This window comes from Lissotriton helveticus, chromosome 3_1 (genome assembly GCF_964261635.1).
Source record: "Lissotriton helveticus chromosome 3_1, aLisHel1.1, whole genome shotgun sequence".
NCBI lineage: Eukaryota > Metazoa > Chordata > Amphibia > Caudata > Salamandridae > Lissotriton > Lissotriton helveticus.
This window is the reverse complement of record NC_136061.1, coordinates 1,137,699,194-1,137,724,667: the sequence shown is the minus strand read 5'-3', so window position 1 is coordinate 1,137,724,667 and position 25,474 is coordinate 1,137,699,194. Positions and strand designations below refer to the sequence as shown.

The 25,474-nt window shown below is 42.6% G+C and overlaps 1 protein-coding gene across 1 annotated transcript in view; it reads right to left on the bottom strand.

Annotated features, from left to right (window-relative positions):
• Positions 1 to 11,559, bottom strand: part of CACNB4 (calcium voltage-gated channel auxiliary subunit beta 4) — a 769,275-nt gene extending 757,716 nt beyond the window's left edge. The window contains exon 1 of the mRNA XM_078681745.1: positions 11,268 to 11,559. Within this exon, the coding sequence (XP_078537871.1) occupies positions 11,268 to 11,312 (45 nt within the window). The 5' untranslated portion in view covers positions 11,313 to 11,559. The remainder of the gene's footprint in view (positions 1 to 11,267) is intronic.
• Between the last annotated feature and the right edge of the window lie 13,915 nt (positions 11,560 to 25,474).

Here is a 25,474-nt window from a genome sequence, read left to right as displayed (position 1 = left end):
ACCTTCCTAAGACTCTAAAATTGATTGGTCGTAAACCACCTTTTCCCTGATTAGTTAGCATGTATGTTCTTTACTATGTGGCCAGTTGTAATTCTACCAATAAAGTGTCAGTGTGCAAGACTATTTGCGATTAAAGTGACCGTGTGCAAGTCTACAGAGCGGGTAAAGTGCCAGTGTGCAGAAAGTAACTGCTTATTAGGCGGTTATTGCTATAGCATGACGGGATAGGGAGCGGCTATAGTTGTTTTCCATAGCAACCCATCCTTGCATGTCCATTTACCCGCTCACAATTATTACATTCAGTGGCTTGACTGAGTCTAAATGATTCGAACCATTATGTTAATGATACAGAACGTGATATGATTTGAGCATTCCACCAAAGCGCCTGTGGTTGATTAATGTTACCTTCTCCTTCAATATTCTAAATGACCAGTGTTTGGATGATTTCCCTAAAGAATTTTAAAGTGTTATACTATTCTCCGGCATTAGAGCTGGTCTTACATGGGGCCTTTGGCATCTGGAAGCTGTGCTTTTGGTGTAAAAAAGTGAAAACATGGGTAAACAAATTAAAACTTGAGCTTAAAAACACATGCTTCTGCATTCGTTGTCTCTAGGTCAGTCAAAAAAGTTTAAAAGACAATAGTCTCTCATTGCAAATGAATTAAAACTGCTAACACCGCACAACAAATTGCTAAATATCTGCACAAAAGTCATGCAAGTGGCATGTGTATCACCTTCAAACACTCCTGGCGTGCTCAACACCCCCTTTGCACTCTGGGACATGTAATTTGCTCGCCCTTTTGAAGTACGGGCTTCAAACAGCCGGGTTATAAAGTGATAATTTTATTTAATGGCTTTCTGGTACATGACGTTGACTTATCACCTTACAAAAGCAAGTCTGTAAGTCCCAGGGTGTGAAGACATAAATAGATGAGCTACTTGTGCCTAAAGCAAACATTTTATAAAGTCACTGGCTTGCTAATAAAACATTTGCAGTACAGAAACCATCACTGAAAACATACATGACTCACTGCCTCTCAATAAAACAAAACTGCACTGTTCGGAAACATGCACCCTAAAACACAAGCTAAAATGTGTACTCCGGTGCCCAATCAGACAGAAAACAAATTCTCACTTCCTGGGACCAAGGATGAACACAAGAGGCCTTCATACCTTTAAGCCAGCAAACAAAACAAACATAGGCACCTATTGGCTTTTCCAATGGTAGTTGGAAATGCTGTAAAGCATCACTGATGCTGTGTGACATGACTAAAGAAAACAAAAGAATAAAAGAAAGTGGAGCTGAGGCTGCGTCATTCTGCAGGCGAGTGCATTCACTCGCCCACATAATGACGTGTGCTACATAATAACGTGTGTGTCTCTTTTTCTTGTCATTTCCGCATCCAAGATGGATCAGTACATTAAGAAAAAGTAGCACAAGAGAGCTTTTATTTGTTTAAATCTTTAAATGGAGTGTGGGTCGTCAAAGCGGGCGGACATGCGAAACAGAAGGAAGAAAGGAGGTTTGGCATGCAATACAGAGGGATATGTTACACAAAGGTAGAGTAGGCGGGCATGCAACACAGAGGGAGGGGTGACCAAGCATGACACACAGAGGGAGGGGTGACCAGGGATCAAGGCGCTGAGGGGGGCTGTGGGTGCTGCTACTGTTCAAACAACCAGGTCTTTGAAGTCTCCTGAAGGTCAGCAGGTCCTGTGTCTGTCGCAGGTGGATGGGGAGGGTGTTCCATGTCTTGGCGGCAAGGTGGGAGAGTGATCTGCCTCGGGTGGTCGTTCGGTGGATGCGTGGAATGGTGGCGAGGGCGGGGTCAGCTGAGCAAAGTTGGCAGCTTCGGGTGTAGAAGGTGAGTGGCTTGTTGAGGTATGTTGGTCCGATGTTGTGGAGTGCTTTGTGAGTGTGGGTGAGGAGCTTGAATGTGATCCTCTTGTTGATGGGGAGCCAGAGCAGGTCTTTCTGGTGGGCAGTGATGTGGCTGTGGAGGTTGAGGATAAGGCATGCGGAGGCGCTCTGCATGCGTTGGAGTCTCTCTGGAGTTTGGCCGTGATTCCCGTGTAGAGGGCGTTACCGTAGTCCAGCCTGCTGCTGACCAGGGCTTGGGTGACCGTCCTTCTGGTTCCGGTGGGGATCCATCTGTAGATCTTGCAACACATGCGGAGGGTGTTGAAGCAGGAGGAGGAGACGGTGTTGACTTTGGAGGGCATGAGGTCAGGCATGTAACACAGAGATACAGTAGGCGGGCATGCAACACTGAGGGAGGGGGTGACCAGGCATGCAACACAGAGGGAGGGCTGACCAGGCATGCAAAATGGAGGAAGGGGTGACTAGGCCTCCAACACAGAGGGAGGGGGTGACAAGGCATGCAAAACAGAGGGAAGGGTGACCAGGCATGCAACACAGAAGGCGGGGTGTCCAGGCATGCAACACAGAGGGAGGGGTGACCAGGCATGCAGCACAGAGGGAGGGGTGACCGGGCATGCAACACAGCGGGAGGACGAGAGGTCAGGCATGCAACACCAAAGGAGGGCAGGTGGGTGCTCATGCTACACTAAGGGAGGTCTGATGTTCAGGAATGTAACACTGACGTAGGATGTTCAGGAATGTAACACTGACGTAGGACAGAAAGCTGACAATGCAACACAGAGGGAGGGCGGGTGGCTATGCAACTCCAAAGGAGGGTAGGCAGGCAGGCAGTCAATCAACACCATGGAAGTTATGGCGGTCAGTTTAAGAAACTGACGCAAAACCACCACGGGGTAGAGAGAGAAGTACAAGGGCGAAGGAGAGAGAGAGCAGCATGGAGAGCGGACGGCATAGAAGCACATGGGCGAGATAGAGAAACAAGAACTGAGGGATCGGCAGAGAAGCACTCAGATAAGAGAGCTCTACACAATGTGGTGTTCGACAGAAGCACATAGGTGGAGAAACAGCCTATACATCGTGGTTTTTACCACGTTGTACCTTTACCACACATTTTTTATCATGCATGTTTTTAGAACGCATATGCTTTTATAACCTATGCGTTTACCATGCAGTTAAGGTTATGTTTGGGGGTTTAGGGGGTCTCCCCCCACAAATACATTGTTTATATTTATAAAGATATATAAGCAATGCGTGGTAAAGGCATATGTTGTGAGAGCATATGCGATCTAAATAAATTAGTAAAAAATGCGTGGTAAATGCATTCTGGCCATTTCACAGCATTGTTCCGTCATACAACCCATAGGTGAGAGAGAGCAAGGTGGAGCACAAGGGGAGAGAAGAAAATGGGTGAACAAGAGCAATAGGGTGAGCCGAGTGGAGGAGAGAAACACATGAGGGTTAATAGATGGTAAACACATGCACTCACATGGCGTGCTTTAGTTAAAAAAATTAATTGTTCTCCATATGCCAGGGGAAGGTCTAAAAAACAGCCAATGGGAGAGATAGTAAATAAATAAATAGTAAAGAGGTAAATCTCAAGGGGGGGTCAACCTGCATCACAGAGAGCCACTGACTAAGTCGTAAGCAAATGAGAGTGACAATAAAGCCAACCAATGATAATCAATGGGTGGGCTTGTAGCCCAGGCAAACTCTTGGTAAGCCCACAATAGCTCTTTTGCAACCAGATAACTGTGCGTCGCTGCGCGTAGACTTGATGTAATTAAACAAAAACAGAAATCTACATGTAATGCCATCTAGGCGTAGAATGACGAAAGTCTTTTAATTGTGAAAAGGTCCTTTTATTGAGAGACAAAACATGGTATGTTTACAATACAAAATTGGGTCATATTTCTATTTACACCCTACACTTGCTAATGTATATCACTCCTATGACACCACTCTCCCTTCTACAACTTAACCCTCCTCTGTTTGTCTCTCAACACCTTTCTGCCCTACATTTCCAACTTCCCAAATCCTTTCTCCTTTACCATTTTAGACCGCCTACAGTTATTTTCAGGTTTGTCTGACTTATTTCGTCCCCTTGACCTGCCACACTGTTGCTCCCTTTGAGCCTACCTCACCCTCTACTAGCCCGTCTGTGATTGGGTTGACTCTCCCAAATCTCTCTTCTTCGTCTTCACTTAAAACTTTTAAACGTAATGTTAATTTAACTTTGATTGTTCTTTTTCTGTTGATTTTCCATCTGGCCGATGTTCATTAATTTTGTATTTTCTTATGAAGTGCAATTATCTGAGGGCATCGTAGCACTAGAGGTGTGACCTCACACAGCTAATGACAGGAAAAGAAAACAAAACAACCAGATCATATTTTCATCACCAAAGCGTTTTTAGCCATTTTCCTGAATTTTCTGGATTTGAGGGAGAGCATTCATTTCACAGGGCAGTGCTCCGAAGGAGATACAAGATGTCACGGCAACATCTAACAAAACATAAAAATAATCATATAAATATCTGAGCAGCCAGAAATGCGGTCTGCTGGTTAGGAGTAATGTTATGAGTAAATACTCTCTTTGAGTTAGCTATCATAAGAAATTAACACTTGCCACTAAAATGTACACAACAAGCAATCTGCCATTCCAGAGTTAGACTGACCTAGAGAGGTCTGAATTACAGGCAGCTTCAGCTGTCTTAATGCAGACCTATTATTTACATAACATATACTTAGAGTGTGGGCTTTGGGTTAGCGCCTTTCTCATGCCTGTGTGGCTTTTCTGCCTATCTCAACTGATTTGATTACTCTCCTCCCTATTCTTGTGTTTGTCGCGTTTTGGAGTATTTGTGTTCTGGTTGGGTGGATTGTATTCTACCACATACTTGAGGAGCCTAGCAAATCTTCATTTAACCCTCTCCCAAGGCCTCCCTTTTTTCACCTCCCCACTCCCTTCCCAGTACTTCCCATCCATCTTTCCACATTCTCCCCACATAAAAGTAATACTTGTACATATATTATTTTTTACGACGACCTGACAGCTGCAGAGTGCTTCCAGGCCACTTGCACTCTTTTCTGTGCTTCATGTGATTTGATTTCACTCTTTTTATATATTAATTTACCAACCTAACAAGGCCCCCCCCCCCGCCATGTTAGATCTGTAAATTAAAAATGCCTTCCTGCGTCAACGCGTATGCAAGTCTCCAGCCTTCTTGGAATGGGTTTTCTTATATAGAAAGCCCATTCCATGATTGCCAGCCATGCAAGCGGGTGAGTCTTGGCACCTACACAAGAACTAAACAGGAAAAAAGCATTTGCAAAGCCAATGGCTCAACCTTTTATAGGCGAGGGTGGCTTTGCCAATGCTTTTTTTTTTGGTACTCAGACTGAGCTCATTATATTGATAAATTAATGCAGATGTATCATCGCATACTCATGAAGAGAAGTAATATCATTCTTACTCTGCGCTAGTAATTATTGGATAATAACAGCAAACTGGGTATCAGTGCTCTCAATGAGCTAGATATCAGATTTTCAAATGAAATTAGTTTTCATTGAATCAGATACCGATTATTAACTGGACACACAACTAAACTTATGTTACTTTCAGAGGGCTTGTGCTAATTAGCACAGCGGCAATAAAAAGCTACACGTCTCAAGTGTGTAGGCGAAATGTACATGTTACTATGTTGAGCAAGCTGACTGGATGCTGGCATCTTTGTGGCAACATAGTAGCCCATGCTGGAAATTACACCTGTGCTATGCATAACCAAATTATTTCCATATAGACAGGGCACTACAAGTCTAAATACATTTTCAAGAACACTGCACACACTGCACACACATGCACGCACAATCACTTACCTAACTATCATTTACATTGTCTTTACACTTCCAAAGTCCCGGTTTTCAGGAACACACTTTGTTCTACAGCGTGTCCTGTGCAGGACAAGGAAAGGCTTAAGGCATGTGCATGGAAGAGTGGAGACGACATGCGGAAAGAGCCCAATACTATCCAGGACCTTTGTAATTATGTGGTTCCGCTGCATTTTAGGCATACATGTGGATCTGCTGCATCTGCCACAACATCCACCATCTGCCACATAATTTGCAGACATCACCATAAAAATTGTTTTTAGCTCAAACGAGCAAAAATTATTTTTGAAAGAAGGTTCACTTGTGACCTTTCAGTTGCTGATTGCCGTATTAGGGTGTTAAGCAAGTAAGCTGATACTAATGACTTGAAATTTCCTAAGACAGTATTAATAGATGTTGAAATGATAAAACCAGGTAACAATACTGTCACATATTGTGCTACATTATGCCATATAATTGGCCTTTTGATGCCACATAATTATGTCAATTCTGACACTTAATTTGGCCCTCCATTGCCACATAATTCTAGTGTCTCTGAGTATATCACACAATACAACTGACTCTGTAGACTGACAAGCTAACCTGGGCCAAGACTTATTGGTCATACTAGATTCAGGACTGATAACTTTACTGGATTCCGAATCTATATCTCTGCATGACTGAAAACAAACACAGTAAGTACCAAGGGAACGTAACAGCACAAGAGAAAATCTATTCCTGGCTCAGACTTTATCTAAATCACTTACACAACAGGAGGATGTTGGAACCAAGAGTGATGCGCAACCCGGAAGCTCTAGGAGGAGGAGAGCAGCACACTCCAGGAAGTGAACAACTGCAGGGACGGCAGCATTAGGAAAGCAGCATATAAACTGGAAGACACTGGAATGGGGGAAGATGTGCACATGTGAAGACACAAGCTAGGAACCACAGGGAATTGAAATGTTGCTTGGAAGCGATGAAAGTCAGCAGAAAATGACTGCTTTGAGAACATCCGAGATCCTGTCTCTCTAACGTTATAAAGGCAGTGTCAAGACACATGGATGCTATTAGTAAGCAGGGTGCAAGAGATCAGAACTCTGCACCCACCGCGATGTAGTGTTTCCATAACCTGAAACAGGAACAAACTACACGTATCAGACTGCATCAATCTTTCTATGCAAAGATTGAAAATGGAACTTGTGAAGAAGCAGATTCCAGGATCCAAAACCTGCTTAGAAAATGGGTGCCGGATGCTGCCTGGTGCCAGAATGTAGGAAGCATGACAATATTTTATCTGAATATATTCGTGAAAGGCATGTTATCATGAGACACTCATACTGCTGTGGCTATCTCAAGTTGTTCCGCTCCAACTGATTATCAGATGATCACATTGAGTGCCTTCATCAGATAATCTCACTGGACAGCGTGTTACCAAATTTTCAAGTTGAGATATCTAAAAGTTAATTTTTGAGATACCCATTAAGTGTGTTATTGGTTGGCAACACTGAGCTAATCACCATTAGCTACATATTTTGGACGAGTTATCTTCATGGATACCAGCAGGTAATCTTTAAGTATGTAAATGAAACACGCTGTAACCCTAAACTTTCAATGTATTTATTTATCAGTATATCCTCCCATTTAATCGATAATCATTAGATACTGCGTTGTATAAGGTGTACTCATACACTTTACTTGAACAATCATCAGGTGCTCAGTGTGGTATCACAATCATGGCCTGGATATCATCCAAAAATAATACTGTGGCCGAAATGTTGCTTGCAAAAATACACCATGGTTTAGTTAATAATAGAAAATATCCAACCAATGGAGAAATGTTTTGGTAAGATATCTAGGCCACACTATTTTTGTCAGATGATATTTTTGTTTTCAATATTCTGAAATACAACCCAAATTCAAATGGACATCATGAATTATGTCGACTTAGTTATCTTTCGAAGTGGGAATGCTCACATTGTGTTTGATGCAAGCATGAGACTTGATTCTTAGACTCTAACTGAAAAATGCATGGATATTTGGGTAGAACAAAAAGTGGTGTGTCCCACCCAACACTTTCAAGAACCAGTGTGAACAGAAATGCTAATGAAAGATGAACGGTAGTGCGTGGAGGTAGAGGAAGTGATTTTAGATTGTTAAGGCTCACAGGTTTCCATTGTTACTGGTGTGTATACATTTTCAGATTACAGAAAAAAAACTGATGAAAGTCTTTGCTTCAAAGACTATAAATGATGCCAGTCATGGTCGTCAGACCAGTGGCTGTGGAGACTGACAGAGTGTTGTGTTAAAACAAGGACAATATTTCTTAATGAGATAAACTTTGAACTACCATACTAATATTTTCAGATTCGTGATTTTTTTGTATTATGAACATGGCTGCTTTCAGCACTGACGCAAGACAGGCATCTAGGCACAAGTGTAAATCTATCAGTAAAATATATTTGGACTCCATTTACCACAAAATAAGGAAGGACAAATAATAAAACGAGAAGTAAAAAAAATATATATATGGATAAACACAGTTGGGAAGAACAAATATGATATCATAATCCGTGAGTACTAAATATTATTCCCTATAAAACTGTATAATAAAAGGCAACTCGTAACACAATGTCCCAAGTACTAGATTTGCTCCCAGAATATTTCACTTTATTTGAGATGTATTTAAAGATGGATCACAGCTGGCCCGTCAATTTGTACCCTTCAAAAGACACACTCCCCAAACTGGTTAAAAGTCAACAAATTCCAACCCACACTCCTTTACAACAGCTAGGAGACAGAAGTGAATAGAAACTAAGTATATCTATTATAGTGTTATGCTGGGAGCTAAATTTACATAAAGACTTACTTCACACTAGTATGTTTGCTCAAAATCTCTTTCACAGATTTTGCACCAACAATTCTAAGGAATTATAATATCTTCCAACAAGAGTTAATAAGTGAAGCATGTAAAAACACAGACTACAAACATATCTTTTGAAACAAAAAGGTACTCTGAAACATAGACTACCAAAAGTTCGACTACACATAGTTATGTCCATTCAAAAATGTCCACCTCCACCATAAGCCACATAAGTCTATCTTAAATCTGGTAGGTATGGAGGAGAAATGTGTGGGAAATGAGTTTGCATACACGATTTACCTAGACCTTGAACATTTTGTAAGAAGATATTAATGTAAGGGGGGATTGTACTGCAGAAGCCTCAATATTCGCTGTTGAAAATGACAAAAGAGATACATTCAGAAAAGCATGAAGGCAGTGCCTACTCTTTAAATACACCATGCTCATCTTTTAAACGTATTGCATTCTGCAACGAATGACCTGAGGAGTGCCATATGATTCTTGGTGGCCAACTTACTATAGCAATTATTAAATGAGTTCATGTGACAGATTACATCTAAAAGTATGAGCTGTCATACTGAATATCCTATATTTAAAAAAAAAAAACTAACACACAGTGCGCGTAAACCATGTCCAAGCGTAAATGTGGAGTGGAGTGGTGTGGCTCACTGGTTAGAGGCGGCAGACCCGTATGCAGAGAACGGCCCGGGACCAGGGTTCAATTCCCGACGCGGCAGGGTCGTGAACCAGGGTCAAAACGGACTTGATAATTCTCGCCTCGGTGCCTACTCTAACCAGGGAACACACTCGGCAACTCTGGGCATTAAGCTTGCCTCATCTCTACAACGGCCCCCCACAGACGCCAGGGATGCCTGGTTTCACCTTGGAGATACCCAGAAAGGGTCCATCTCACAGGGAAAACCAGGACGGGTTCCCCAGCGGTCTTCAGCGCCAGGATACTCCATGGAGTCGCAGTGCGCTTTACAAGTACCCCCACATTTACATTTACATTTACATTTACATTTAAATGTTCGTGTCAGTGCCACAGCCGTGGCCCACCATAAAGTGCCGGGTGCAAACACCTAGCATGCCACTAATGGCCCAACGAGCCCAGTCAAGTAGCATCCAGCAGCTGGGAGGCACCAGCTCGTCCCTACTGGGGTTGCGGATGTTACACAGTTCTCGTGAGACTCAATCCGTCCGCCTCCCTTATTTGGAAAGACCCCCCCTCAATATACATCGAGTGTACTCGCCTCAAAAACACGGGCCTTGGCGATGGCGGGGCCTTGAATCCCAACCTGGGAGTGGGGATCTTAAAACGTCAGCGTCCCCCCCCCCCCCCCCCCCCCCCCAATGCTTCTCCTTCCCTCCCTTTACCACTGACTAAAGAAACGAGGGGGCTGATTGAAATTCTGCTCTTAAAGCGCCACGTGAGCGCTCGCGCGGATGCCCGCGAAGGATCCGCCAAAGGAGCCAACATCCTTCCACCCGCTCCTCACCGGGGCCCCCTCACGCTGCACCCACCGCTTGGTGCAGCCTCCCCTATACCCACGTGCACCCAATTTATATAACCCAGCACGTGAGACGCTGCGGGGCCACAGAGTGCCAACCGCACGAGCTCCTCTGTCAGGAATCAAAGTTGGTGCCTGTTGTTGTGGGCACGGTGCCAGTTCTAGGTGGCACAGCGTCTGTGCCCACCGCGATAGTTTCACGTCGGTACTGACACACGAATAAGCAGATGTGCTGCACTGCAATGGCCTTTTATTTAAGAGCGGTACAGATGGCATTAACCCAGGTTCCCTGGCATTGGGCACGAGCCGGCCTGCAGTGAACACACCTCACTCGGCAGTTCAGGTGGCATCACCTCCATGTTACGTAAACTGCCGAATGAAGGGGCCGGGTGGCACCAGCTCTCTCCGCGTCCTGCTCCCAGCGCACTTATCGCACTACTGAGGGGGCTGAAAGGTTCCTCTTGAACCATTTTACAAGCACTGCAATAAATACATTGTCGCCGCTAAGGTGCATGCGGCCGTATGCAGTTTACTCGACATTCTCACATGCAGTATTTTAAAACCCATTCTCAAAAACATGTGTTCTACTTAAGACGAACACCCGATTCTGCCCCAAACTTGCAGTTATCTACTCAACAGAGAACCATTGTTTACATGATATCATTTCAGCACACAGCGCAATGCATGCATGGGTTATACATCATTTTAACACACAGCACATATGTGCATGGGGTTATACACCATTTGTGCACGCAACACTATGCATGCATGTTTTTTTCAGTGTACCACATCCCGCGTAAACTGAGAAAATGTCATTGTGAATCCAGGCACCGAGGCTTTGATGAATATTAAATGCAGGTCAGCTATCAGCTATAAACTACTTGCTCGTTGAGCGTGCGCCTCACGAGAACGGAAGTGCAGCATGGATGCCGTAAACGAGGGGGTGCACGGACGCTCGTACATGGAAGGCCCACACTTCATTTTATTCCGGACACGATATTATGCCATTGGCTGATTAGAGCAGGTGCCTGGACTGCATTCCTCATCAGACAGCTACGTTAAACAATGCTCTCTCTTCTAGCCCCCCCCCCCCACCCCGTTACACCCGCACAAAAGATGCACAGAAAATATAATCTGAGAAATTGCTTACCGCCTCCGAATCTTCAAATCCATGCATGTACAAATTGTCGTACATGGAGGTTTAACAGCCCCAAACACGGTACAATGCAAAAAAAGAAACCAAAAAAAATCCCTAAAAAACAGGATTACTGCAAAGCCAGAGGCAGGGGGACAGGAGAGGGTCGGCCTTCGCGAGGAGCTCAGCCTGCCTTGTCAATTTTCAGCGGAATCCCCAGCCGAGGCAGCGTTCATTCACATTATAGGGAGGGAAGGTTACCCCAAGAGGCAGTCCAGACCTGGCATTTTATCTGCCTTGCAAACAGCGAGCACGACAGCAAAAGCAGAGCCTTCCCCGAGCAGGCGTCGATGACAGAGGCGGAGGGGCGCGCGCTGATTGGCTGGGCCGGCCTGCTCCAGTCAGCTGGAAGTGCATTCTTCTTCACAGTGGTCGCGAGCAGCGGGCTTTCCACGGAGGGCGCACCGGCGAGGGGGTCGCTCTGGTGTCCCCCCCCCCCCCCTCTACCAGCCCTCAGTACAGAAGCAGGGATTCATCTGGCTTGATATACTATTGACTGTATCTACTTTATTACAAACTTTCCATACAATTGAATGATTATTCAAAATATAAATATAGGTGTTTCTGCCACAAATGATGGAGGGTCACTCGCGATGTCCCACCATCCCAAATACACACGTTAATGTTTTTGCGCGCTTTTATGCTTATTTGATGTATGTAGTGCCACTTGCAGCCAATTGCCGCTTCAGGACGCTATATTTGAAAATTAAGCACATTAAAAAATAGCATTAGCAGCACGTATATCAGTTAACCAAATCAGAGCCAAGCAGCAGCAGTATCGCATAATCCATTACTGTGCGGTTAAAACATTAAACTTAAATAATTAAACTCTCTCACTCTCATTATACAGTTTATTGTTTAAGACATAATGTTTGAAAGTCAATTACGCTTTTCCTTATACATTTCCTATAACATGTCTAATGTAAATTAAAACACTTACGGTGAAACTACATAAACTGTGCGCTTGTGCAAAATAGAAACAGATGCTCTATTGCGCAGGTTGCTGGTGGCATAACAGAGAAGTTAACAAACGTAGGGGCATATTAACAAGCCCCTATCGCCACCTAGACCTGGAAGCACAATCACCTGAAAATAATGACAAGTAGGAACCCCTCAGAATGAAAAGATGGCCTATCGTCAACACAAGTGTCTCGGGGTGCAGCACAACAAATGGGTCCATACACAATGATAGTCCCCTAACCTCCTGACTGAAGAGATGCCAGACTGAAAGAAGGCCTCACTTCAGTCAGACATTTACCATCAATGTCGTGAATAGACTCAAAGGTTTGAAACTACAAATCCTTAGTGGTCAAGAGTATATCCCTCCAGCCGGCACGCCATCCAGAGACAGCACAATCCCCCTAGCCCCAGAGCTCCACACCTAGAAGTACGCCCAAAAGGGATTCTGAATGACTTTCTATCCTACAACTAGATCCTGAAAATAGAGCCTCCTTACTCTAAACTAAAATAGTTCGGCATGAACTGGCTTTCAGCAGTGAAACGAGAAGTGGGTTTACTGCCCAATTTACACATGGCCATGAACACACCACTTTGCTGGCTTAGCAAGCCGGAAGATGATTGTGCCTCTTGCTGGTGCACCCCAAGCAGCCTGACAGTATGCTCAACTACTAAACCAGGCTTAATCTGAAATTCGGTATTTACCATTCAGTAATTTGCTATTACCCACATCTGGGCCTCTGTGTTTTAACCCTAGATGCCAAGTCGGCATCCAGCTTAGCAGAATGGCCCTCCATAATGTTTGCAATCCTGGGTGAAATAGGCTCGCGGCCTTCCTACCTTTCCTGGGTGAGGCTGCTCTATGTTATGTTAACTGTGTTTGTGTTTGTATAGCGCTCGGCTGCCCAGCAAAGGGGCGTCCCGGCGCTTTTACTCACAGAGACCAATCCAGAAAGCCATGGCGAGGAGCTCCAAAAAACCAGCAGCGGGAACTATTGTAATGGAAAGAGGTACGTTTTAATTGCTCTCCTGAAATCCAGCAGGCCCTCCAAATCACGAATCTGAAGTGGCAAAGAGTTCCATAATTTGCCTGCTAGGCAGCGGAAAGAACGTTCTCTTGCACAACAGCGTTTCACACGAGGAACCGTGACCAAGTGCTGCCCAAAGTAGCGCAGCGCTCGAGATGGAACATACGGAGTCAGCAGATTACAGAGCAGGCCAGGCGAAGCAAATTTCAGAATCTTAAATGAAAGACACAGAGTTTTAAACTTAATACGCTCCGCCATAGGAAGCCAATGAAGTTTCCGGATAGTATCGGAAATAGGGCAGAAACGAGGTAGCCCTAACAAAGTTCTAGCCGCTGCGTGTTGAATATGTTGCAGTCTGGCAATCTCAGCTTGATTGGCCCCCAAAAGCAGGGAGCTAGCGTAGTCCAGTCACAAAAGAATAGTTGACTGGACAATCACCTGACGCGTTGAGGGTTAAAAAAACTTTAAAAGAGGTTTAAGACCCCGTAATAGACCAAAACATGTGCTAGCAACTTTTTTAGTGTGAATCCGAAAGCTGAGGGAGGAATCCATCCAGACCCCCAGGTTCTTAACCTCATCCTTAGGTTCAGGAGTCTTGCCTAGCGCCGTTGGCCACCAATGTTCACCCCACAGGCTAGCGTTCTAACCGACTAATAGCACCTCAGTTTTGTTTGCATTTAATTGTAGGTATACAGCTATACAGCTCTAATGGTCAGAATGAAAGTGAATGGTTGCAGCCCTTTCTTCTACAGTGGCACCAGGGAAGGATGTACGTTGTCCAGTCCTATGAATTCATCTGATTTATGTTAAAATATACCATGTTATTTCACCTGCAGCCATTTGAAACCGAGAAAACGGTCCTAGAATGCTTGTTTCCGGTTCAGGGAGGTCCTGGCTTGGCAGTTTGGGCTTGACTGTTCCCATGAGGCACAGGGTCAAGACTGATTTGCATATGGCCAGGTCTAAACTGGGGTGGAATGGTGAGCAAAAGAATGCTGGATTGAACCCAGATCTCTTGACTGGGGGTGAATGTTTTGATTTGCTCTGCATTCCGTCCACCTATTGTGTGTCTTTTCTTTTCTCGCACTAACTGCGCCAGGTTTGCCCAGACGTGGGTCCCGGGCTCACTGTGCCACTGAAATCAAGCTATCCTTGCTGATGAGGGGTGAAACCCTGATACTGGTTCTAGGATGCTTGTTTCCAGTCCAGGAAGGACCTGGCTTGACAGTTCGGGCTCAACTGTTCCCATGAGGCACAGGGTCAAGACTGATTTGCATATGACCAGGTCTAAACTGGGGTGGCATGGTGAGCAAAAGAATGATGGATTTAACCCAGATCTCTTGACTCGGGGTGAATGTTTTGATTTGTTCTGCATTCCGTTCATCAATTGTGTGTCTCAAATTATATTAACAGCTTTGAGTTTTCTCACTTTGGACAAGCATGTGCCTCGTTTTTGTGCTTGGCATGGCAAGTCAAGATTTCCCAGTGAAGCGAGCTCAGTGTCTGAGATCTTTACTGTTGTATCTTTTCTCATGGTCTTTAGCACCCTTCTTATGAGGAATCCATGCCCCCGATAGTACCTGTTAAAAATGGGGGGTTTTAGTTGGCAGTGGTATGCACCCTGTCCAAATAAAGACCCTACCTTCGAGTCAGGGTAAGGGACTTACACACTCAAGATAACTCATGCTGAGCCCTTTGGTAGCTTGGCACAAGCAGTTAGGCCTATCTCAAAGGTAATGTGTGAAGTATTTGTACATAACAAACAGGGTAACACAGTGAAAACACTACAAATGGACACCACACCATTTTAGAAAAATAAACAATCGTTATCTAAACCAAACAAAACCAAAACGACAAAAATCCAACATACATAACCCAAAATATCATTTTTAAGAGGTTTCAGCAAATCTGTCCATAGAACTCTAGGATACATTGATTGTAGCACAAAGTACGTTTGATGCATCAACATCTAAGTCGAAAAACAGCCTCAAAGGAGAAAATCATCAGAAAACACAGTGATTCGTCGGTTCTTGAGTCGCAGGGGAATGGATGTGACAGTTTTGCTGCACGCAGGGGAAGTGTTGCGTCGATTCCTTACTGCGAGAAGTACTGCATCGATTTCGAGAGGCTACTCCTTTCAGCGGGGCGATGCAGTGGAAAATTGGCATACAGGTGCGATGCATGAGAAAATCCAGGCGGTGCTGGTCGGTGCAACGGCGAAACAGGCACTGCGTCCATTTCCAGAGAGGTGATGTTTCGATTCCTTGACCCACACAACAGGGCTTGCGTCAAAGTCGTAGCAGGGGTCTCGGATGTCGGAGATACGGTACTCCGGTCTTAGGCTGCGGTGGTTCTTCGGGCATCGAACAAGCGATATGTCGATTTTTCAGCCGCACCACGGCGATGCGTTGATTTTTCAACTGCACTTCAAGCTTGCAGTGGGAAAAACGGCGCCCGAAGGGCGATGCATAGATTTTCACATCTTAAAGCAGCAGAACCACCTCCAAGGGCCCCGAATTGGAATTGGAGACTAGATGCCGCAGATGAAGTCTTTGATGGCCCAAGAGACTTCCAACAGGAGGAAAGCACACACAAGCCCTTGGAGAACCTTGGAAAATCAGGATAGAAGAAAGCAAAGTCCAGTTCTTTCACTGCCCACAGACAGGTGCAGAAACTGCAGGCCAACCCAGCAAAGCAACACACATTAAAATGGCAGTGCTCCTCCTGACAGACCTTCACCTCTCTTTCTTGGCAGGGTCCTCAGTCCAGAAGTGTTATAAAAATGTGAGGTCACAGGTACACATAGGTCACGGTAGGTATACTTCAAAGGATAGACTTTGTAGTGGACAGATCCAACCATGCCCTGTCCTGGCTCCAGAAACACTATAGGGGGTGGAGATAGCTTTGTTTAAGGACAGGCGCAGCCCTATTCAGGTGTCAGTGACAACTCCTCTCACCACTCTAGCTCAGGAAGGCCCATCAGCCTGTTGATGGACAATCAGAATACGAAGGGCACACCTCAGCTCTCTTTGTCTGGCTGTCTCGAGTGAATGCCCAAACAGCCCAACTGTCAGTCTAAACCTGACGCGGATTCCACAGGCAGGCAGAGGCACAGGATGGTAAAGCAATAAAATGCCAACTTTCTAAAAGCTATCCCAACAACCGGGGATGCATCAGTAAGGCTGGGCCACATTAAATACTTTCTAAAATTGGCATTTTCTACAACACACTTTAAACACCAACTTCACAGTAAGATGTGTTCTTAAATCCTGAGTTCAGGGTACCCAAACTCCAAATTTCGACCAATATAAATACTTGGGATTGAATTTTAGGAGGAATATGATATGGGGCTTGCATTGGGACTGCGCTAAGCAGAAGGCACTATTTCAGGCCATCTGTTTGTCTAGATGCAAGTGGAAATTTGGGGGATTATCCTATATCCCACTATTGAGATCGTAATAAGGGAACATACCAACATTGGGGCTGTATGGGGGAGAGATCTTTTCCCACGATCCCCTCTATTAGTGGGACCTATTAGAAGGGGCAGTTCTCAGAAGCCTTCTATCGCTACTTCCAGGTACTATGGTCCAGGCTATAAGGAGAGACTTCAACCTAGTATCCTGGAGTCTGTTGGCCTTCACTCAGGCCTTAAGATACTTCAACAGCCGCTCAGAGGATGATGAAGTGATCAAAGTATCCAAACTCTGCTGGGATGAGATTCAAGGTAGTGAAAGAAGGTGGGAAAAGAAAGTAAGGAGTAGACTGACCTTTATTAAGAACCTCCATCAGACTGTGGCACAATTAATTCCTGGTTCCCCTTCCTAGGTGAACAAGTATCGAAAGAGTCTGCAGTAATGGTTACCAAGACTAATGACCTGACCTATGAACAAGAAACTGTCTATCAGCTTTTCAATTTCTACTCTCGACCAAGCCATCGTCTTCCAATATTTGATGCAGTTACCAGACCCTGGTTTATGGAATTAAATCTTAAGGGCTAGATTTGGATGTAATCCAATTAATTCCTCCAGCCCATGTTGGGCCAGGGTCCAGGATAGCAGCAGTCTCTGCACCTCCCCCCTGGATGTAAAATGCTCTCTACTTCAAGCACTTATGGACTGTGTTTTTGATCTTTCAAACCGTATTAAGTTTTTAAGACCTTTGTTTTTTAAACATGAACTGTCTAACTGAGGAAAGGTGTTGAGTTGTTATCATAAATGCATTATTTAGATGTTTCAGTAGGAATGGCTTGTTTTTTTATGGTCTGTTAAACAGAGTTTTAATTATGAACTGTAGTAGGAGGAGGGTGTCGGGTAGGCTAGATGGGGTTAAATCATCGATTTTAATTGTTTTATGTGGTTTTACATTGTTTTATGGACAATTGTCTAAATAAACTTGTTTTTTACCTACCCAAATCTCTTCCCAAGTGAAAGTTACCCTTGTAAGGCGTTACAAGGTAGCTCCAATAATAACGTATGGGAGAGATAGTCCTTGCAATAGTCAAACATGAAATTATCATAACATGTAAAACACCCCTACCTTTCACATACACTGCACCCTGCCCATGGGGCTACATTTGGGACTACCTTAGGGGTGCCTTACATGTAATAAAAGGGAAGGTTTGGGGCTGGCAAGTGGGTGCCCTTGCCAGGTCTACATGGCAGTTTAAAACTGCACTTGCAGACACTGCAGTGGCAGGCCTGAGACATGTTTGCAGGGCTACTCATGCGGGTGGCACAATCATTGAGGTAGGCCCACTAGTAGCATTTGATTTACAGGCCCTGAGCACACACAGTGCACTTTACTATGGACATTCCAGTAAATCAAGTATGCCAATCATGGATAAACAATCACAATTACCATTTACACCAGAGAGCATATATATCTTAGCACTGATCAGCAGTGGTAAAGTGCCCTGAGTCCTAAAGCCAACAAAAGCAGGTCTGAAAAAATAGGAGGCTGAAGGCAAAACGTTTGGGGATAACTCTGCAAAAAGGGTCAGGTCTAACAGTACAATTATCTAAAGTCTGCTTCTGTCACATGTGTTCTTCTTTAGACTTCCTGTATGAAGAAAATGTATATATGTTGGGGAAATTTAGAAAGGGATTAGCATGAGATGCTCAACTGCTTGGGGAGGTGAAGCTCTGTGTCTCTGTTCTGCAAATATGACTATTTTGCTTATTTTTGCATAAAAACATGCTTTAGTTCTCAAGTAGGATTGGAGCTACTGTTTTTCTTACACAGATATTGATGAATTAGGCTGGGAAGCGTATATTCTTGGCCTGAAGTGGAATGTGTGCAGAAGCGTATTCCACGCAACAATCCCATGGACCAAAGACAAGGAAGATTTTTCTCCTGGGCAACTAAAGTAGAACGTGGCACAGCACTCTACCCGCTAACCGGATCAGACAGCGTTTCCGTAGCTAAATTTAAAAATCCCCACTACTGTTTATTCTTGCACTGGATCGGGAATTGGACAAACTATCGGGTTCAAAATATCGGAACACATTAATTGCGGAAAAAAAATTGCGATGCGGAAATATCACTGTATAGAATATCTTTGTCAAGAATATAATTTGTGGGGGTAAGTAATATCGTTTTTAAGAATATCGCTGTGGTTAATATCGCATTCAGTAATATAGTTGTAAAACATTGTGTTTTCATTATTTTAATGTGTTTAGTTAATATATAAATTTTATGTGTTACTATCGTTGGTATAGTTGTTAATAATTTAGTAAAATATAGTTTGTCATTTTGAGTGATTTGTATTTTTTATTTGTTATTAGTAAATTATAGTTTTGTAGGCAGTTGATGGGTTGGCATGGGGAATAGGGTGGGAAGCTAGTTATTTAAATTGTAAATGTATTTATGTAATTATTAATTTGTTTTGTATTGTTAATTCATTTTTTGTGATCGATTAATGATAATGCAATTATTTTTGTTATAATATATTTGGATTTTACAATTGAAATCGTAATTTTTATATGCTATTATTGGTAATAGTAAGCTATATTTTAATAGCACTTTTTAGGATTTGTAGTAGTATAGGGTGCGAAGTACATTCAGTAATAAGGAATTAAAAATTATTTTTGATTGGTTTTTAATTGTTTAATTGATTAATAATTATGTAAATTGTTTAATACAAATTTATTTAAATAATATTTAGGTATGGGTGTTTGGGTTTTCAGGGGCTTGGGGTGGGAATTTAAATAAAATCATATCGAATTTAATTTAATGCTGATTTTTTTACTTTATTTATTAATTGATTAGTAATTACATAAATTATTTAATTTATTTATGATTGTGTAATTGCTCCACTGTTTAATTTACTTGTATACATATTTTAGTATTTATATGTGTATTACACATGTATTCTTAAATGTTGTTTTTATGTATTTGGTGAGTTGATTGGGAAGAAAATAAATATGTATTTTTTACAATAATTGATATGTACATACACTTTATGAATTAGCAATTAATTATATTTTTGTCACATTTATAATTTAAAACACGATTTAATGGTAAGTGTGAGAGTCTGTTTGTGCTATGATATTTGTTTTAAATTTTTTTTTTAATTAAATGAATTTAATTCCATTACTAATTATTTCATCTTTTCTGGTAGTTACGAAAGTTTATTTCATTATATGCAATTTGATTTTTTACTGTCTTTCTTTTTAATGTGTATAATAAATATATTTATTTTTATTTAAAGTAATTTAATAATGTTAAGATTTTAATATTTTTACTACATTAATAGGGTTAATCGTATATGTAGTGCTTTTGCAGTGAAGTACTTTCCCTACTGTTGCTTAGACTGGAGTAAAAATAGCAAATATAACTAGGCCTGGGCGGAGTTTGCGGAGTTTCGCGAAGTGGCCAAAAATGTTTGCCGCACTATGAGGAATTCTGCAAGAGGCAGAGTGCGTTACGTTGCACCATTCATGTTGATTTTTAGCGCCAGGTGTTTTTCCCATGCTGTAAAATCAGCGCGTACAGCACCACGGACCGTGCAAGAGGGCGCTGCTTCTTTCTGCTGCCAGAGTAGATGTTCTACTAGAGTGGCAGCTTCCTTAACGCAAACGGAAGGATTGTCAACGTGAGCGGTAGCGACCATCTGCGACCACCTGCATGGAGAAATCTCACCGGGAGGTGGTCTGGAGTAAGACTTTCCTTGTTTGCGCTCAGCAGCTTAAAGTTGGCGAGTGTGAGCGAGGAAAAAACTCTGCTCTTCTGAGTTTTTCAGAAATCCACAAGCCATGTGGAGCGCAGAGTGGGAAAAAATCGGTAAACTCTGCAGGTGGAGCAGAATTTTTGCCCAGACCTAAATATAACTCCTCCGAAGTACAACACTTTCCCTGATTTTGCTTTGAATGAGTATGATTAGTAAATTTCAACCTTCTGAAACCCAATACTTTCCCTACTTTTGCTTTGCCTGGAGTGGGAAAAAAGTCCATCACTTTCCTTACTGTTGGGAACACTATATGTTATTTTTTTAAATAGAATGTATAATTTTATTTGTTTATTTTCTATTTTAGTATTGTTTGTTTTTCTTGTAAAAAATTTCTAACGTTTATGCAATTATTCCTACATTTTAGGCGGTGCTAATATTGTAATATATTTTGTATATTGGTAAAATTAAAGAATACATTTTTTGATTGATTTGTTTATATATTCTTATGTTGTTTTTACATATATATATGTGTGTGTGTGTGTGCATCTGTTTATTAATTCGTTTTTTTATAGTAGTAAATAAAAAATGAAAATAAAAATTACATAATGTACAATACACGTGTATTATTAATTAGGATATATATATATATATATATATATACGTGTGTGTGTGTGTGTGTATATATATATGTATATATATATATTTATAAACACACATACATATACATATGTGTGTTTAAATAAATATATATTTATAAATATGAATTTATTTATTTTACATTTTATGAATGTTATATTTTAAAATATTTAGGATTTACTAATTTAAAGTGGACATGTATTAGAATAATGATATTTTCTATGTTTTTTTTTAATGTCAATGGAATTATTTTCCAAATATTTTTTCCATTTCCTTTATAAGTATAGGATCACGATATTATGGGATTCAATATTTTTGACACAAAGTTTTTGTGAGCGATATTGTTTACCACGATCCCCTGGATCCACTAGCATGGCTACTCACAAACATTTGCCCATGAGCCAGAAAGTAAGGTCTGTGATATGTCCGCAGGCCGCACTAATGCCAGCAGGGGGGTCTGGTTGGGCCACGGATTGTTTAAGGAGGTCTAAAAAAATATTAAATCAATGGGCAAGCATTTTTTTGCAGGTTAATAAATGCTTGCCTGTTTATATTAAATTTGTTTCTGAATATTAGTGTTCAGCGACTTAATAGTAGCTCACGCTGCTGCTCACCAGGGGGCCGCATGTAAAGGTCAAGAGGGCCGCAAGTGGCCCCCTGGCCATGCACTAGAGTGTTGGATCAGGTAGGCCCACTCGCTTGTGGACTTTATTGGATGGCTGGTTGGGAGGATAGGTTTTCTCAAACCATATTTTCATATGTAGTTAAACTAAGCAATTTATTAACTACACTTCTATCCATTTTAAACAAGAATGGAAAATATTCAGACTTAAGTATTCACTGGACAAAATCAACTTTACCCCCCTCACTGATTGGTCACCACCTTCATATCTACTCTGTCCTTTACAAATAATTAAACCAGACTTCAGATATTTGAAGACTCGAAACAGAAAAGATAAAGATGTGTTGGAAGCTAGTGAAAACACTCTGCTGTTTAGGTATGACACAATACACTGATGAAAACACCCACTGGCCCCCATGGGACGCTAAACAAAATTATTACGTGCCCCATACTTCTAAAAATACTTCAGCAGAGGCCTGCATTTGTGAGGAATTATTCCCCAGATCAGACGGTAGACTGCAACTCTTTTGTGAGTTAGGGGCTCACCTGGAATTCCTTGGTGGCATTGTGTAGAGGTGCCTATGATGGTGGTTTAACAAACATGACTATACTCTATCTAGAGTGGCGCAATGGGCAAATAATGATGGAGTAGCAGGCATCACTAAAGAGAACGCCAGTGGCTGAGCTTAAAACAAGAGTTATTTCCATGACTTTGTTGTATGTTACTGTGGCTGTATAGAACTCCCCGATAGATGTAAGTAATCCTGGGAGCCACAGTGCGCAATAGGGAATCGATTGGTATTTTTTTTTCTTGAATCAAACCTCTTATTGGAGCGGCAATTAACAGAAAATACAGTTGTCTTTGTTCCACATATATTACTGTCAAAAACATGGACAACGATAACAGATTTCGGTTTGGTGTTTGTACCTCAATCTGAAGTTAACAGGCATGTATTGGGTGATGAGAGGTAACCTAACACCAAATAGAGGGAAGGGGTAGGTTTGGGTTTCCAGATCCCAGAAAGCTGGTGAAAGGAGCATGGAAAACAGCTATGACCGAAAAAGAATGGGGCAAGAGTCTGTCTTTGGAGAATCTATATGGTTTGATAATACTTTGACAGATTGTACACTAGGAAGGAAGTATTTATAAAGTGGAACACAATCAGCATCTCCAAACAGAGATTTCTGCGGGTTGAACGGTATGAGACCGAAGCAAGGAACCGACGCATCACCTTTCCTGCGACCCTTTTGTTTGTTTTGCGTGACGCATCCAAGGTACTTTGAGAGTAAAGTGTTACTTTTACCATCTAAATTGAACTAAGCTATTTCTACCATTTTAAAGTCTATTTTTGATTACAGTATTGTGGATTTTTGTCATTTGGTCTTGTCTAGAAAAGATTACTTACTTTTTCTAAACTGGTGTGTTGTCCATTTGTAGAGTTTTCACTGTATTACTGTATGTTTTCATAAATGCTTTACACTCTGCCTCTGAGATAAGCCTGTCTGCTCGTTCCAAGCTACCAAGGGGTTGAGCAGGGTTTATTCAGGAGTGTATTCCCCTTTCCCTGACTAGAAGCAAGGGCCCCTATTTGGACAAGGGTGTATACCATTGCCAACAAGAGACCCCCATTTCTAACAGTAAGTCCCTAGTAAAGTGCACTATGTGTGCCCAGGAATTGTAAATCAAATGCTACCAGTAGGCCTGCAGCACTGGGTGTGGCACCCACATGAGTAGCCCTATAAACGTATCTCAGGCCTGCCATTGCTGTGAGTAAAGTTTTAAACTGCCATGTCCAGCTGGCAAGTACAACCTCTTGCCAGGGCTAAGCCTTCCCTTTTAGTACATGTAAGGCACCCTTAAGGTAGGCCCAACGTAGCCTCATGGGCTGGGTGCAGTGTATGTGAAAGGTAGGGCATGCACTGGTGTGGTTTGCATGCCCTGATAGTGAAATACTTACAATTTCGTTTTTCACTATTGCAAGGATGAGTGTTCCAGTGGGTTATTATTGGAGCTGCCTTGTAAAATCTTGCAAGTGTAACTTTCACTTGGGAAGAGCTAGAGATTTGGAGTTTGGGCTCTCTGAGCCCAGAATTTAAAAACACATCTTTCTGTAAAGATGGTTTTCAAATTGTGCTTTTGAAAATGCCACTTTTAGAAAGTGTTGCCAAGCAAAATACAAGTGTAGTGAATGCGCACCTTCCCGTAGTATTTACATTTTTTGCTGTGACTGCCAAATGAATGCGTGCAAGCAGCGCTGTGAAAAGTCCCTTCACAGCATGTCAAAGACGCAGGGAAAACGTGATGCTGATTGTGACCCTGATCAGTGCTAAGGTGCCTATGCTCTCTGTGTAAATTATGATGATAATTGGTTATTAATGATTGGCATATTTGATTTACTGGTAAGTCCCTAGTAAAGTTCACTGAGTGTGCCAGGGCCTGTAAATCAAATGCTACTAGTGGGCCTGCAGCATGGATTTTGCCACCCACATGATTAGTCCTGTAAGTGTGTCTCAGACCTACAAGTGTAGTGTCTGCGTGCAGAGTTGTGAACTGCCATGTCGACCTGGCAAGTGCACCCACTTGACAGACCTGAACCTTTTCTTTTCCACCCCTTCGGTAGACCCAAGGTACCCCCATTGGCAGGGTGCAGTGTATGAGAAAGGCAGGACATGTACTGGTGGGTGTGACATGTCCTGACAGTGAAATACTGCCAATTTAGTTTTTCACTATTGAAAGGCTATCTGCACCACAGGATAGCACGGGAGATACTTTGTAACATCGCACAAGTATAACTTCACATTGGGAGAAGATAGAGGAATACAGTTTAGGCTCTCTGAACTCAGAATTTAATAACACACCTTTTAGTAAACATGCTTTTTAAATTGTGTGTTTGAAAATGCCACTTTTAGAAAGTAGGCATTTTCTTGTTTAACCATTCTGTGTGCCTCTGCGGAGGATTGACTGTCTAGTTGTGGAGTGACAGGTGCTGGGGATGTGCATTCACTGTAGACAGCCACTGGGGGTGATGAGGTGTGCCTGGACCTTCCTGGATGACTCAGAACTGAGCTGAATAGGCCTTTGCTGCATTTAGAGTAGTGGAAAAAGTTTTCCTTGCATCTGAATAGGTCCTGTCTCCCAAGCAAAATGCTGTCTCCACCCGCTGTGGTCATACTGCACCAGTGAGGACAGAACTGGTTTGCACTGGGCTCAGAGACCCTTGCACAAAGAAGATAAAAAGACAAAATGGGGTATCAGTAGTGGACCTTAAACCCCAGAACTTTAGATTACTTTCGGAATCAAGACGAAACTTTGCCAAGGAGAAGAGCTGGAGAGCTGCGAGGAGGAGTACTGCTCATTTGTGGTGTGGGGTTAGCCTGCAGTTGCTGTTTCTGCCAAGAAAAGGACAAAGTAATGGACTTTGCTGTGCATCCTGCTTGTGAATTTTCTCCAAGGGCTTGTGTGTGATTGCCTTCTGTAAGAAGTCTCAGGGACACAAACGACTTCCTGCAAATCTGCTGGTGCTGGTGGACTCTGCCATCTGTGAGTCCTACCCTTGCCTGAGGTTCCTCCTTCTAGGTACAAGGCCTCAGAGGTGGGTTTTGCAGCTAATCTCTGCAAGAAGCAGCACAAAGCATTGCAAAACATTGCAAAGCCTCTTGCAACTGATGCCGGGCAGTGCAAAGCCTCTCAAGGTGAGGCATCACCTCCGGTGTGTCACACATCGCACCTGTGTGGCAAGTTTTTCCACGC